General features: G+C 43.9%; 1 protein-coding gene across 1 annotated transcript in view; it reads right to left on the bottom strand.

Annotated features, from left to right (window-relative positions):
• SLC37A1 (solute carrier family 37 member 1) overlaps positions 1-5981 on the bottom strand; it is a 30379-nt gene extending 24398 nt beyond the window's left edge. The window contains exons 1-5 of the mRNA XM_086631107.1: positions 5926-5981; positions 4143-4224; positions 3178-3304; positions 1254-1332; positions 263-398 (exon numbers count right to left, since the gene is read on the bottom strand). Of these exons, the coding sequence (XP_086487233.1) occupies positions 263-398; positions 1254-1332; positions 3178-3304; positions 4143-4224; positions 5926-5981 (480 nt within the window). The remainder of the gene's footprint in view (positions 1-262; positions 399-1253; positions 1333-3177; positions 3305-4142; positions 4225-5925) is intronic.
• Positions 5982-15668: the final 9687 nt, after the last annotated feature.

The raw sequence follows: 15668 nt of genomic DNA, 5'->3' as shown, positions 1-15668 counted from the left end.
TGCAAAGATTTGATCACTGATTTGACAGAGAATGAAACACTTCAATTTGTTTTCAAAGACTTCTTCCACTAAAAAAACACTTTGCAAAAATAAAACCTGGGGCTATCCACTCTGTCATATCTGCCTGTCATCAACAACAACGTATGCCAGCATTTACATCCTTTCATCCCACCACTAATCACTGTTCAGAACTGAAGAAAACCCAATATAACACTAAACAGCACCATGGAAACCCAGAATATCTAGATAACATTGTGCCTACCTGGGCCATTATGTAAAACCACAGATTATGTATATTATAGAAATAACCCAATCCAAACATTGCAGTGAAGAGTCCACTAGCAAGCATCCCAACTGCCAGATAGTACCGGATAGGTAGCCGTTCTCCTATTATTCCACTTGGAATGTGGAAGAAAATAAAAAGAAAGGCAATAGTTAAAAACGAGATCGTAACCCAAGCCTTCACAAATAAAGTCTACTTTGTGTTGTTTAATTCTGGTTGAGGAGAAACTTTACTGGTAACTGCTGTTTTCAGTCACAGCAGTAAATGAGCAATTTTTAGCACTCGACAGAAAAAAAAAACAACAAACATTTCATGTTCACTAATTGCCAAGTGCTGACATCTGCACAACCATCTCTCAGGGAGACACTCAAACTGAAGCACGTTGGAAGTCAGTTACTTACAGAGTAATTTTCCAAATGACTGGTAAGGCGGGACATGTCTCCAGCCATTTAAAGTGAGACTTGTCTTCCTTGCTAATGATTCTAGTTATGAAGGGTCTGGTTTTAGCCAATAAAAAGAAGCATCTCCAAACAACAGCTAATATTGCACATTTTAAGATGAGTTCAGTATTATTTTTTAGGAAGTGTCTGCCTCTGTCCTTTGTCTATAGAGAAAACCAAGACAATCAGTTGAGTCTACATGTGCAAGCTGGATACTTGATAAAGTTTGAGGACATATATTCCAGCACATATTCCTTGATATTCCATATGAAGGAAATACAGGCTAGATTGCAAGTTGGAAAGCATTCCCACACAAGGCAGTCAGGATGGGTGCAGGTAAGAAGCTTTCTACATACCAACAGGTATGATACACTGGGGACTCAGGACGATGTGTTTTTTACCTTAGCAACCAAGTTCTCACTCTCTTCACCAGAAACTTTACAGTACGAAAGGACAATCTCTCAGTAGTAGTGCAGCTTCATAAATTAACAGTAAGTGACAAAGCAGGTTTCCAAGAGAGCAAGGTTTACCTTAAATACATTCCAATTGCGTATGCACACAGAAACGAGTAATCCAGTGCTCCCAGTAACTGCTTGTAGTTGCTCTTATCTAAGAATAATTTTCAAAACAAATTATCAGTTTAAGTGTACTGAGAACTTCCCAATCATTTTTACATACTACAAGAAAAATGTTAGTGAACATGCACTGACATTTAACTTTCAACAGGCACTTTTAGACTTAAGCATGTGTTTTGCAAAACATTTTATTTAACAAGAAGAACCCTCTACAACTGCCCTTTTGCCTGTAACATACTAGGAAAATATTGGTAGGCCCATTCTTAATTCTACCCTATTCAAAACAGCATTTTGGAAGAGAAGAAGCATCGGTTGTTAACAAGGTGCCCTTTTATAGGTCCTTAGATAAAAGGAAACCTAAATTTTCCCAGACTTTATTGAAAGTGTTGCAAACGTGTGAGGTCCTAACAGCTAAAATGACTAAAAGAATCCATCGCCATATAGGCTTTAAGGAATCAGTTTAGTATATATTTTTAAAATAATTAAAGCCTTTTGCATTTCATTTTCCAATTACTCGTAAGGCACAGAGATAGCAGTCTTGTTTAAAAAAATCAGGGTTCTGCTCTGCATAGCAAACGACCATAATCATAGCTTAATGGGACTTGCAGGCTGGATGGAGGGAGCAGGAGGGACTCCATCCAGATGGAAACACCAAGTCTAATCTCAAGAGATCCGAGTTCGTACTGTGTATTTGCAAGGAGTCAAAATTCCCATTGACTTTGAGAATAAACTCACAGTCATTAAAACACTCCTTTCAGTGTTGCTCCCAGCTTGCCAGCTATGTTGCATGAAAAACAGAGCTGAAAGAACAAGTCTAGAGTGCCATCCCAAAGGGGCAGCTTTGCAATAACTTGTGTGTTCAAGGAAAAAGGAGGACACTGGAGCTCAGAAGACTCCATTAGGAAAGCTAACTAGTGTTTTAGACAAGAAAACTCAGTCTCCCCGTGGCTCAGGGACAAGAAACAGCAATGAAGTTTAACTGCATACCAATACAGTTGGAAACCTGTGGGACTAAATAATTTCAGCAGACCAATTACCCTGCATCAGGCAGCTAATACACAGAATTTTATCCACAGAAAACCCAGAGCTCAGATTTTTAATTATCTCTGTTCAGAGTGAGACTTTTTTTCTTACTAATTAAAGAATAATTAGAATGGATGGCTAGATAGACTGGAACGGACTGGCACATTGACAAAATGAACTATCGTACTTCACTGATGTTCTTGGTAGTGAGAAAAGCGTCAAGGAATGATTCAAAATCTCTACCAAATTCAAACACATTTAAATTTGAATTTAATTGTACGTAGGTAAATCTTTTTGCTATTTAAGTGAAAGGCCAGATTTATAAGCTATTCAGTAAGATGTCAACTCCATTCTGCAATAGTGTCTCATTTTTCTCCATTAAAATGGGGAGAAAAATATTCTTTCTGGCAGATAAGGAATCTGAAAAGTTCCAATTTAGATAAACACCAAGTCATTTCATTTAAATGATTGCTGGACCAGGAATTAAAACAGCAGAAAATTATAATTATTTATTTTATTCTTCACTCTTTTTTTTTTTCTTTAACAGACATTCTAAAGACAAATCTCATTTTCTGACTAAAATCCTATCTACTGAAACCATCTCATAGCTATAACATGTAAAATATTATCAGTTGTTTAAGTGACTTTAAGTAGAAGAGACATTGTAAGGTAAGTCACAACTTAATTTTCTTCAGAAAAATCAATGAGAACATGGAAAACAAAACACCCCTCCCATACACATCTCCTGAATCTCTCCACACATGAAGAGAAAAAAAGCACGAGGCAAATAATTTAATTATGAATATCAGCTCATTATTACGAAAGCAAAAACCAAAATCAGAAAACCAACCCTTACCAAATGGCTCCCAACCACACTGAGATACATTAGATGGCTTTTTGACAGGCTGAATCTGGGCAGCATACTCTTTGTAGGAGTTGAGTTCAACTTCACTTGAAGCACCGCAATGCTTATGCAGCTCTCCCTGACACAGAAAGGAAATTTGAAAACCGAAAATCCACTTGTGACTGTTAATCCCCATACAGCAACAAATTTAATAAATCTAGCTCTGTATGAACCTGTGTCCAAACCCACTGAAATCAGTAAAATAAAAGCTGTTATTAATTGCTTGGTATTTTGTTGGGTAAAGCCACCCTTACAGGAAAGGGTCATTACCGGGTTAGAAACAACATGCTACAGTGAACTGGTGTTTCTGATTCTGCAGAATTTCAAAATTCTTCACTAACATCAAGCCACTTTGCCCACTGTTACTCATCAGTTATATACAAAACAGCCCTGGGGGATTTGATTTGTGTTTCCCAAGTTATACAGCTCGAAGATTAAACAAATAAAATAAGATAACATTTTGCCACCAGCTTCACTGGGAACAGAGTCCCACGTGTACAGACAACTATGACTACGATGCTCTACAGTACTTGGAAGAGTCTTGTAAACGCCAGTAGAATTTTCTCACATTTGACTCGGTTATGGGCAACTTTTCTCAAACATGTGAATGTAAACTTGTAAACTCTTAGGTATGTAGAATTATAATTACATTAATTCACATGAATTAAGTGTGGGCATAGCTGTTTCAAGTCTTAAGCCCAAAGATTAGGTGTATACGTAATATTCTAGGTGTGGTCTCACGGAAGTTTATCAAATAAAGTCAATGCATACTAGCTTTATCAGATTTTCATCTTTTAAACCATTCCAAGTTAAAATTTAACACTGCCTTTCACCAAAGGAAACATTGAAAAAAGACGACTACTTCCGTGTTTGACAGGAGTAGAAGGATGTTTAAACAAGGACACGACTTTGCTTACCTTAACTATACTAATAGGTTTCCTTGATAAATGGAAGCTGGCATACAGCAAGAAAGTGAGAGAGAAAATGAAGGCTCTATACCTACAATAATAAAAAAAAAAAAGAGTATTTGAGAATTATTTTATTCGGATTGACTTTTAGGGCTAAGTTACATAGAAACATTACACTCGTCATTGGTAATCTTAGAGTAGAGGAAGACAACTTTTTTCATGTTCTCTAACAGCCTGAAGAACCTCTCGAGCAGTTAACGCTGCTTTACAAGGTCTGCTCTGACCCAGCTTTGGGAGGGAGCTTGGCAGCACACAGGTACTGCGGGCAGGACAACCTGGCAGTGCTCTGGAGCCCCCAGATCTGATCTGCCTTGTTTACAACCTTCCTCTGAGGGCTATTAAACAGCAGTTCAACATTAAACATACTGATAATCAGATTTCACTGTCTCATCCGGTTTTCTGGTATGACTGAGACGTAAACGATGGCTCTGTGAATTGCCAGTTTGGCTATTGTGGGTTATTACTTCTCTCCTTACTGCTGTTAGGATTTTGCTTTAGTTTTGGTTTCCTCTGTAACAACGGAAATCAGCCATTTCTAGAGGTGGACAGGTGGAACTGACACTGAAATGTGTAATACTGTCAGGTGGAGCACATCAACATAATTAACCAGCTTTGGGACTGGGAAGGAATTTTCCCTTGCACCTCACTGGTATCCTTGGGTCTTTCTCTGCAGTTCATCTGAATTAAAAGGGCATCTGAAACTCCCTGTCACTTCGAGCATTAAACAAATATATCAACATGATCTATTCTGTTCTCTACCTGCAACATGTTTCAGTTGTTTAAGAAGGAGAGCGCTTTGTGGATTTGTGGTTTTAACAATACACAGAGATTATTTACTGGCTCCTTCTAGCCCCGATCTTAAAATTAACATCTGTAAATAAAAGTACATATATATATATATACACAAAGATGTGATTATCACACAGCATACTATGGTCCCTAAGTTTTAATTATCCTTTTTCCAACATTTTCTGCCTTATAAACTTACACATAACAAGGGTCTTGGTTTATAGCTCTGGCATATTCACAAAGACATTTAAAAAACTATTCACCTCCATAACTGAAAATATCCTCACAAGTGATAAAACTGAAATGACTTTGTCCTTGCTGCTCTACTAGAGAAAGCATGTGATAAAATTGCTGAAATGGGAAGTGCTTAGTCTTTAATTGTAATTTTTTTGTTATTCACACACAGTTGACTCAGTATTCTATCTCAGAAAGCACAAGAACTGATGCCATCCAACTTCCAAGATTAGTTTTCCTAAAGCAAAGAGATTTTAGTTTTGTTCAGGTTTTTTGTTTGCTTGTTTGTTTGTTTTTAATATTACAGTAGCAAGAACTAAAACTGTAAATCTACAAGTCTATATTATACATCAAATTATATGGGAGAAAATACACTTCTGGTTAAGAAAACAAAGCTAACTTCGAGCACCCCTCCCACCTAAGAGTTTGAAAAGAAAAATCTGAAATGTATCCCTTCAAATATGTACCTTGCAAAGAAAAGGAAAAAAGACTTTCTTCTCTAGCACATTTGACTAGTAAGAGTCTGCCTGGGTTCCCCCAACAAAGTATCTCACGTTTTGAATGTCAGCAACATTTATTTATTACACAACTGTCTATATTTTCTTGCTGTATATACTATGCAATCAAAAAGCAAAAATAGAGCAAGGTATCATCTTCCCCAAACTCACATTGTCCAAAACAAAAGTCACCGCCATACTTCAAGACTTACCACTGATCTCGTGAAAATGAAGTGATGAAACGAATCCCAGGAGGAAGCTGAGCCATCTACTCTACAGCTGGTATCAAATTTTAAGTGACACACTTATGTACTCGTGACAACGTTATCTGTTCTTCAGAATACCTAAGATCCTCCCAAAGCTGTGTGATGGTAGGCTGTTAACAAACGTGGAAAATATGCTGCTGAGTTGATCCCCCTGCAGGTTTTTCTTATAACTTCAGTCACAACGTGGCAAATTCTTCACACTGCCTTTGTTAATTGCTGATCTTCAAATAAGAGAAGCTGATAGGTAAACATTCTTATTGAGTTATTGTAATATTTCCTAATCATAACATTTGAATCAGCAATTGTCTATTTCAGAGACAAGTAATTACCGTAACTAACTTTCTAGACATCAAAACTTAATGGAGAATTTTAAGCAAATCTAAATCACAGCCTTTTCTGAATTTTATCATGTATAACCTATATTGAGAAGTCAGCATAGCATAAAGCAGTGGGGACGCAAGGGAAAGATGCACTTAGAACACAATCCAAAGCTAGCTGACATCAAAACACTCTGCTTTTGTCCCAGAAAGACTACAAATAGGCAATTTCCCACCTTACAAACATCTATTTTAACACAGCAGAAATATTCATGAGGTTGGAATTTGTTCAAAAACGACTGTAGTGTTTTCAGCCCAGAATAGACTCTTCCAGCTTGAGAGTGGGTGCTGCTGACCAATGCTGCCAGCAAGACTTGACCAGCATTCCCTCTTCCAGCCCACTTTCCCCATCCCAGTATCAGTGCTGCACAAAGCACCACATCATCAGAAAACTTGGAAAAGAAAGAAAAAAAGTTTTTTTCACCACTTGAGCTCCCTACACCAGCTCATCCAGCGCAAGGGAGAAAGCAGGCTCACGTGCGTACATGATGTGCAGGGGAGAGCAAGACTGTGGCAGCATCAATTGGGGTTGGTTTAAAATCTTGTAGAGTTCCTCCTGTTTGTTCAAATTTGAGTCGAAGCCCCTCAGCAGAAAGAGACACACAATACCCTTTATTACAGGTACAGCAACAGGAACCAGCTGCACTGTTACTTCGCAGCAAGCCTGAGCCAACTGTTGAGCAAGACGACAAAAGGCACTGTAGGCAAAAGGTGTGACCGCAACTCATGCGTGCAAGCCAAGCCTCCCTGTGTGCTAACAGCAGAGCCACTCCAGCAGGATGCCAAATAACACATCAGGGTCTGCAACGTAACCTCTATCCTCCGGCAGCCCAGCTAGCAGGCTTAACGCCAGCACCAGCCACTGCCATGCTCCTGACGGGAAGCAGGTAGGATATAGGACTAGCTCTCCTGCTAAACAACGGGAGGTGAGCTAACGCAAAATCTCCTTTGAAGAAAACACACCTGCCAAGACCAAGGGTTTGTCTTAACCTGGGAATTCTAGACGCTGCCACGGGGCAGGCAAAGGTGTGAGCCTCTCTCCTCTCATCTTTATTGCCTCATCTTACCACAGAAATCAAAACTACTCCTCTGGCAGCTGAATGACAACACCAAACTGTATCTGCTGTGTCAAAGCTGGCAATTTGAAAGCCTCACTATCTACATAGGCTTCTTCCCCAGGAACAGAGGAAAACTACCACCTCTTCACATAACAGAGTATCCCACCAAAAGATCAAAGGTCTGCTCCTTTATGCTAACACATTTTTGTCATACCTTTATTTTTTCCCAGTGTCCTAGTTCAGCTTGACACTTCCCTCACTCCCTTAAAAGTGGATGGACTTGCTAATCTTGTTTGGCATGTTCCACCTCCTCTCCCTGGCCCTGAATCAGATAACTGGTTGTGCAATTAATCAGCAAACCTCATAATCATTCCCACCCAACATGAGTTTCCTACCTCCTCTCTGAGGTTGAAGAGGTGAGGTAAAGTGCAACCCTACACTCCCCATCCCTCTCCCACCCCAGCCGCAGGTCCCTGCCTCCCTCTGTATCAGACCTTGTAGTCAGGAGGTGATGCTTCAGGTGGCTGATCCATCAGAAAACCTGCCTTGAAAAACAGCTGATCCAATAAGGAATATACACTCACTCTGTGGCCGCAGAACTGCTACGTAGGATGAACTGGAAGCAGCAGGAGCATAAAGGCAGGGGCTAAAGGTGGGACTGCTCCTTACAGCCATAGCTAGCCAGTCAGGTCAGCAGAACTCTAATTTCAAGTCAACATCTGCTTGTTAGTAATTTTGTGTTTGGTTGAGATGAACTATGGATAGCTTCAGTGGGCCCAAGCAGCGCAGAGCAGAAGTGAATTCTTCTTCCAGCAGTAACAAATCTACTTCAGGGTGACCCTAAACCCCATTTCCCCTCTCTTACGGTTATCCCAAAGACTGAAACTATTATTTAACTGACCACACTAAGAGAGGTGACAGAAATATCTACTGGGAAAAAACTGAGAGGCCAGCAAAGAACAAAAATCTGACATCATAAATGTTTTTAAACAGTTCCCTTAAAATATAATGGAACAAGGCAATTGTCATCATAGGAAAGTAATTGGTTAACAGGTTACTATTTAACGGCTTTAATGTAAGCAGAAAAAGACTTCACGCATCTTACCAAAGGTTTCAGCGCTAAGTGGTCACACAAGGTTGCACATCCATACTCACACCACCTCCTAATTTCGCCCTACCAAAGATGACTGGACTATCAGCAGCATTTAGAGAGCTGCTTCCTAACTCTTTTATTTGACAGGAGCTGATTTCATTTTATCTGCTGCAGGCAGAGAGACCCAAGTTCTCATCTACTTGCCAACAACTTATATTTGTCCTCATATACCCATAAGTTCCTCTGACATTCATGTGCTTTTAATGGAGAAACAAAACTTCCTCCACAAAAGCAAAGAAACTTGTGGCAATAAAGCTTGTGATAACAGGTTATAAAGATCGCATCCTGCTGTAGATTAAACCAGATTTTAAAACCAAGCTATTCTTTAGAAATGACACTAACAGGCTACAACACATAACTGGTAGTTTACCAATACGTCTTTTATATTTCGATTTTACTAATGAAGCCCAAGGTCAGACTCCAACTCAATCACTCAAACTGGTTTTACATTCTTTCATTTTCAGCAACTGTTTTACCTGGCAGTAAAAACAAAACCTTTCACTTCCTCCTTGTTGTACTGCAACGTATAAAGCAACATACCAGTACTTACTTCGAATCCATGTTTACCTTCCAAACTTTGTATTGCTGCTTCACCCTTCCGGCTGCGCTGGTTGAAGCATAGCTCCCTCCCTGTTCCAGGAAAACAGAGTCATTCGTGACTGGCCTTTACCACCGCAAATCCTGCAAACCTCGGCTCAGCTGTGCTGTGTGCTGGAGAGATGGAGCAAAGCTCCTGCCTGGCCCCTGCCCGGTTAGGCACAGTTCCCCAGGAGGCCAGACATTAATCCTGTGTGTGCAGTGACAGTGGGTAACGCAAGTCCTCACCAGGGTGTCCTTAAGGACTCAGAAGGCCTTTAGACACATGCAGATCAAACGCGTGCTGTGCTTAATACCCAGGAGCCCTGCACCTGAGCCACAAACTGCCAAACCCATCCACTTTGGACCTTAAACGGCCCCGTACTCCTTCCATTTAATACAGAAAGCCAAAAACAGTTAATCCTAGCTCAACAAAAGGGAACGAGAGTCCTTGTGAACACACACCTTTGTCCCAGAACCCTGCATTACCAACCGCTCCGCACTGGGAGCTACCACAACACGAGATGACCCAGCGGAAGCCAGGGCAACCACCAGGCCACCCTAAATGTCCATCCCAGGTCAAGGACAGCACACCCTCACCCTGCCGTCCTGGAGGGTCAGGCCAGGAGCCGAGCGAGGGGAAGAGGACAAGCACATGCCCCTCCCGGGGCGGTCCTTCCCCACCGGTACGAGGTGCTGTGGCCTCCGGGAGCCCCCGCTCGCCCCCCACGGGGAGGTTTCAGGCAGCTCAATGCCAGCCGAGGGCTGTTCTCCGCCTCTGGGTTACGGCCGCGGAGCGGGCTCCCGCCCGCAGCCGCGCACCCTCCGGGGCACCAGCCCACGGCTGCTCCCGCCGCTCCCAACGAAACCTGGAGGCGCCCCCAAAACAACCCTCCCCGGGTCCGGGGCCTGGCCCCACCGGTGGGGTCTCATCGTAACCCACGCCCGTGAGGAAATAGAAGGGGGAAAGCAAGACAAAAGGTGAAGGAAAGAAAACGAAGGGCCGGGGGCAGTAGCGATCGGGAAGGTGAACGCCTGAGCCCGGCAGCACCGCAGCCACCTTCTCAACAGCTACCGGCCGAGAGCTAGGGCCGCTGCGCCGGGGGCACCCTCCGCCCGGTTGCCACCCCCGCTCCCAAGCAGCCCCGCGGGGCAAGGGGCCGCCGCCGCTTAGGAGGGAGGCGGCGGCGACGCCCCCGCTCCGCCCCCGCCGCGGACACGGCAGGTGCACGGCTGCTCCCCGCCCGCCGAGCTTACCCGCTGCCGCTGCGCTCGCCCTCCCGCCGCCGGTAGCTTCCTGCTTCCTGCCTGGCCTGCGCCGCGCCGAGCTGAGCGGAGCGGCCGGGTGCGGCAGCGGATCGCCGCCCGGCCGCGGGAGCTGCGCGGCGGGACCGGTCTGCCCGCGCCCCTCCCCTGCCCTCCGCGCCGAGGAGGAGGAGGACGCCCCGCGCCGCGGCTGGGCTCCGCACCGCACGGCTCGGCTCGGCGGGCGGCCGGGCACCCCGGCGGCTGCTCGGAGTCGCGCCGCGGGCTGGTCCGTGCCGGCAGCGCGACCCGCGGAGGCTCCGGGCCGCCGCTGTAAAAGTCGGTGAAGCCTGACAGAGGAACCGCTGCCCCCGGCCCGGCCTCCCGCTGCGCCCCGGGCCTCGCCTCCTCGGTGGGGCCCCACCTCCAGCCGGCCTGCCGGGGAGAGACAAGCCGCTCCTTGCGCCGGTGCCGCCTGCCGTCCCTGCCGCCTGCCGTCCCTGCCGCCTGCCGTCCCTGCCTACCCGCCTGCCACCCCGGCGGCCGCTCGCCCGCTCCCACTCCGGGCGCTCCAGAGGGGCGGCGCGGCGGCCCCTGCCTTGGCCGGCATCGCCAGCGCGATCCCCGGGCGGGCCGCCGGCCCCGTGCCGGTGGGTGCGCACCGGGGCTTCGCTGCAGCACGGTCGGCTGCCACCCTGAAATAAGCAAAGGTGTTTCCGGTGCCAAACTGCAAATGTTAAGAAGTCGCGCAGCAGGTCATCTGAAAACTGACAGAAAAAATCAGTGGTGCTTCTTCAAGAAAAGAAATATTTGCCGCCTGGCTTCCTGATCCTGCAGTGTATTTTCACTTTTGGCAACCATATGTATTTCAAAGCTCAGTTATTTATACAAATGCGTTCTTCCAGCTGCAGGTGTAATTCTTTATCGTGACCACTTCGCCAGCACAGATAACCCCACGCTGTTTACTCCATCCAAAACTTGAATAGCTGCTAATAGTTACCGTATGCAGGTTTTAATTTATCTGCATAACTGTTTGTAGAGTATCACCTGCCTGGCACAGGCAGCCCACTTAAGGTGCTCACTAAAATGTTCGGTTTTGTTTTGTGTCTTCCCTCTCCTCTTGCACTGCCTACACCGCTAATACCAATAAAAGAAACTCTTTGACTCTCAGCATGACCTTACTTAGGCCCCACATTTCAAACACTTAGACAGGTGCTTGGTTTTGCTCCATGATCCCAGTAGCATCTGTCCTTCACTTTCTCCCTGTCAATAATGCAGCCCCTCTCCCTTAAATGAACGTTTGCAGAATCAGGGTCTCAGAGTTGCACTGGACCATTGCAATGCAGGCGGTTGTTGTGCAATCTGCTGCTTTTAAGCTTGCCACTGGCAGATGTTGATTCCTGCTCAGGCTCACATCCTTCTAGCTGAGATTTGTAAGTAGTGAATCAGAGGTTAACAAAAAAAATTCTTCACATCATCTCCCCAAATGCTACAAAGCTCCTACTTGAAAAGCTAATGCGCTGCTCTTGATTAGCATCAATCTTCTAAGGAGGTGATTTTGGTTCACAGATAAAAGCAGAAGCTGCTACTCAGCATCAAAAGGTCTCACATCAACACAGCTGTTACAGAACCATCATGCAGTAAATGACAAGCCATAATGTCATCCAATGTCTCCGAGAAAGGACAGTGTGTGGTTGCTTTCTGACAATACAGTCTCATGTCCCTTGTGAATCCAAAAGAAAAATCAGCTTCCCCAAACCCTTGCCTCACCAGCTCAGCTGAAATGGCTGGTGCCCTGGGCAGTAGGACTATGTTTAGCTGACTCAACACCTGGAGCATAAACAGACATGTCCCAGAGCCCTTTACCTCTCCACGCTTACTGTCGCCTGTATGATGGTGCAGGAACTGGATAAGGAAATACTTCAAGCCTCATTATTCTTCTGATCGGGCATGTCACGGAAATGCCATTGTCTTACAGAGAGGGCATTTGTTCCCTGGGGTGAAAAAGCACACATTAACATCAGATATAGATAAGGTAATTACAGCCAGAGCAGAGCATCTATCTATATCGACGTTTGCTGTTTCTGCTATAACAACCATTTAGCAGCAACAAAACTAGACAGGGAATGCTCCTCTAGGAAAAAGGATTTGTGTGAATCACGTCCCTGCACTTTTGCACCAGCATGGGAAGGCACCCAGGCAGTGTCTATTCTTACTGGCACACACACAAATGAAGACTTGTCTCTTTACAGCAGAAAAGGTCAGACCCGTCACGGTGCATTTGTTTGCATACATGATTAACCAGCCCAGATTATCACAACTATCATCATCATGCAGGATCCTCATATTTTTTCATTTATTTTGGCTCATCCCTTTTCAAGTTCCTTAAAGAACTTAACCTTGCTTGAGTATCTTTCTATCTTCAGTTACAAGCAACTTGCAAAAAGCACAAGCCACACAGCCACAAAACCCCCTGATGTTTTTCCTACTTAAAAGCAGAAGCTGCGTGTCCCATGAAAATAAAGGTCCACCCTAATCCATTCCTCTGACATCACTGAAACCTGCTGACTGCCACATTTGGCACAGCTGCTCTTGCTGCTATGCCAGTGCTGGTCACCAGCAGCTACGTTTGCCAGAAGCCATCAAAAAAGTAAGAACGCAGAGAGAAGGAGCAGCAGGAGCTTGTGCTGCTGGCTGCACAACAGCCTGCTGGTGTGGAGGCTCAAAGGAGAGCCAAAAGTCTGTCAGAGACAAAAGAAGATCCACAGTCAGGAGTAAATGGTTAAAAACCAGAACATTAAAAAAAATAATAAAATAACATATGTAATCTAGAACCTCAAAGAAAAAAATAAAAAGGACATTTTGCCAGTTCCTTTCTAGAAGGAAATACAAATGAAGGATTCATTCCAGTAAAGGGCTGTATTGGGTAGCAAGCGTGGCAGCAGCTTGGCTTTCTAAGCCTCTGATGGTGTTTGTACTACAGGAAATAGAACAGGGTGTGTTCTTGTCCACAAAACCAAACAGAAGTAAAGATGTATGAATTGACAGATGCTTATGTTTGCTTCTGCTGGCGCTTCTCTCAGAAAAGATAATCTAATTTCCTGGTTGATAGTTAAGTTTTGCTTCCACTGAACAAGAGCGGTGCTCTTAACTCCTTAAGTCCTCGCTTAGCGAAACACTTTGCAGTCAGTGGATATCAGCATAGTCGTCCCTTTGTTGAACAGGTGATGCTGGCTGAACAGAGGTCTGAATCCCGATTATTGTATCCTTTAGCTGATTAATGTATTTATTTTCTTTCCAGCAAATTGCATAAGCATATTTTGATTTGTAATTGCACAGATGGAAAAGGCTAATCTGTTTAGCCACTGAGTGATCTCTTTGTCTTAGGGGATCGGAAAAGTTCACAACTTCTTTACATAATAATGGGTCATTAAATAGTATTTTACGATATAAAAATCGATATTTACTTACATTTTATTCCACCAATTAGCAGGATTCTCAGGAATGATATAATCATGGCTGTTAGTTGCCTTTGTTAGTTTTATATGCTTTATTTTCCCCAGAGCAGCTGGGATATTTTATAAGCAATTCATATCAACTCTGGGTGCAATCCAAATATAACCTGCCATCGAGCTTTGGCAAACAAAAAAAGAGTAGTATCCAAAAGAGCCAATAAAAGAAAGACACTGCGAAGGCTATGCCTGTGTGTATGGGAGTAGACAGGTATAGCCCTGCTGCAGCCACGCTCAGAAAGGGCTGGAGGTAAGCCAGCCGTAGTCTGGTAGCTATCTAGCTGAGTTAGCACAGCATCTCCTGCCTGTTGATGAGAAATTTTAGTGCTGGCACAGCGCCACACTAATATGACTACATAGTTCCCAGACTGGTACCTTCATCTCATCTAGCTTGCCAGAAAGCTAGTGAGACTCACCACTCGGTATCTTTAGGAAAAGAGACGAGCGGACAAGACCTCTGTGCCAGCTCAGCCTTTTCCCCAGCCAGAGCAGGACAGTACCAAAGTACTACAGGCTACTTATGAAGAAAAAAACATACAGCACGGGACATTGAGGTGAGGGAAGGGGCAGTAAAACCGCCTCCAGGCCTCCTACATAAAAATATATATTGCTATGACTGCAGGAGAAATTTAGGAATGATAGCATTTATTTGAACCTTCTGAGTTTCCTATCAGTCTCCAGTTCTGTTCAGAAAAATGAGATGAGGGGTGCTGACAGTATGCTGCTCTGACTCTCCCCAAGGCTTTCCAGAGGAGTGCAGAGTGGGACTGTGAAATCACATCGTGCCGTCTAAGGAAGGATCTGTAAAAAAAGCAGTTCTGGCAACAGTGGTGTTTCTTGGGGTAGGATCTACTGGAGGGAGTCCTGGGCAAGGCTGCTGTGCGTGACCCGTGTCTACAGGGATCAGTGGCCTCTGCAGCTACAACGGAGGTTCCCTGGTTTGAGGCTCAGATCAGCTTTCATACCTGCAGCCATGTGCTCACAGAAAAATGAACAAGAATGTACTGAGAACGCAGAATTTAAAAAAAGAAAAATACAACCAAGCTGTATTATTATAAACGGAATCTGTGAAACAATATATAGACCATCTTTCATTACAAAAGAACATTTATTTTGAGGAACTTATCTTTAATTTGGCTTCCAGCAGAAAACAGGAGAGTTTCTTGTGTTACTTTGCCCTTATTCCTACTATTCTTAAATTTCCTGGAGAACTGAGTGGAAGTGCAAGAGATGGCTATGGAAACAATTGCTGAGCAGTAAACAGATTGAAATAGGCAGGTAGACTACTGATAGATTTCATTTTTCCATGCTTGCAGACTAGATCACTGGAGGGTAGTTATATAAGAAGGAGAGACTGAGGCATATTTTAATAGAAATCAAATACCAGAGCAGTTACAAATACTGTGGTGAAATAGAAAGCAGACCAGAACAGAGAGCTTACACTAAAACAATTGCCTTGCAAGTCGTGTATAAGACGATGAAATACAAAGGTGTTGAAGCTGACAGGAATGAAGAGGCAGCAAATTAGTCCCATCTACCTCAATCGTTTCATTCTTCTCTACTGAGTCCATTCTGAGCTACCAGATTAAGACTTCGGATGGTATGGACAAAAGGACTGGGCTGCTTTAGCTTTCTGTCATTACAAGTTATGCCTAAATAAAGAAGCTTAGGTTTGGGGTTTTGTTTATTTAACGAAACAAAACCCTCTTCCAGAGAGAAGTAGAGAAAAATGTAATGTTAACACTGCTTTATTCTTATACTAACCATA

The sequence above is a fragment of the Tauraco erythrolophus genome, chromosome 1 (assembly GCF_009769465.1).
Source record: "Tauraco erythrolophus isolate bTauEry1 chromosome 1, bTauEry1.pri, whole genome shotgun sequence".
NCBI lineage: Eukaryota > Metazoa > Chordata > Aves > Musophagiformes > Musophagidae > Tauraco > Tauraco erythrolophus.
This window is presented reverse-complemented; position numbering and strand designations above follow the sequence as displayed.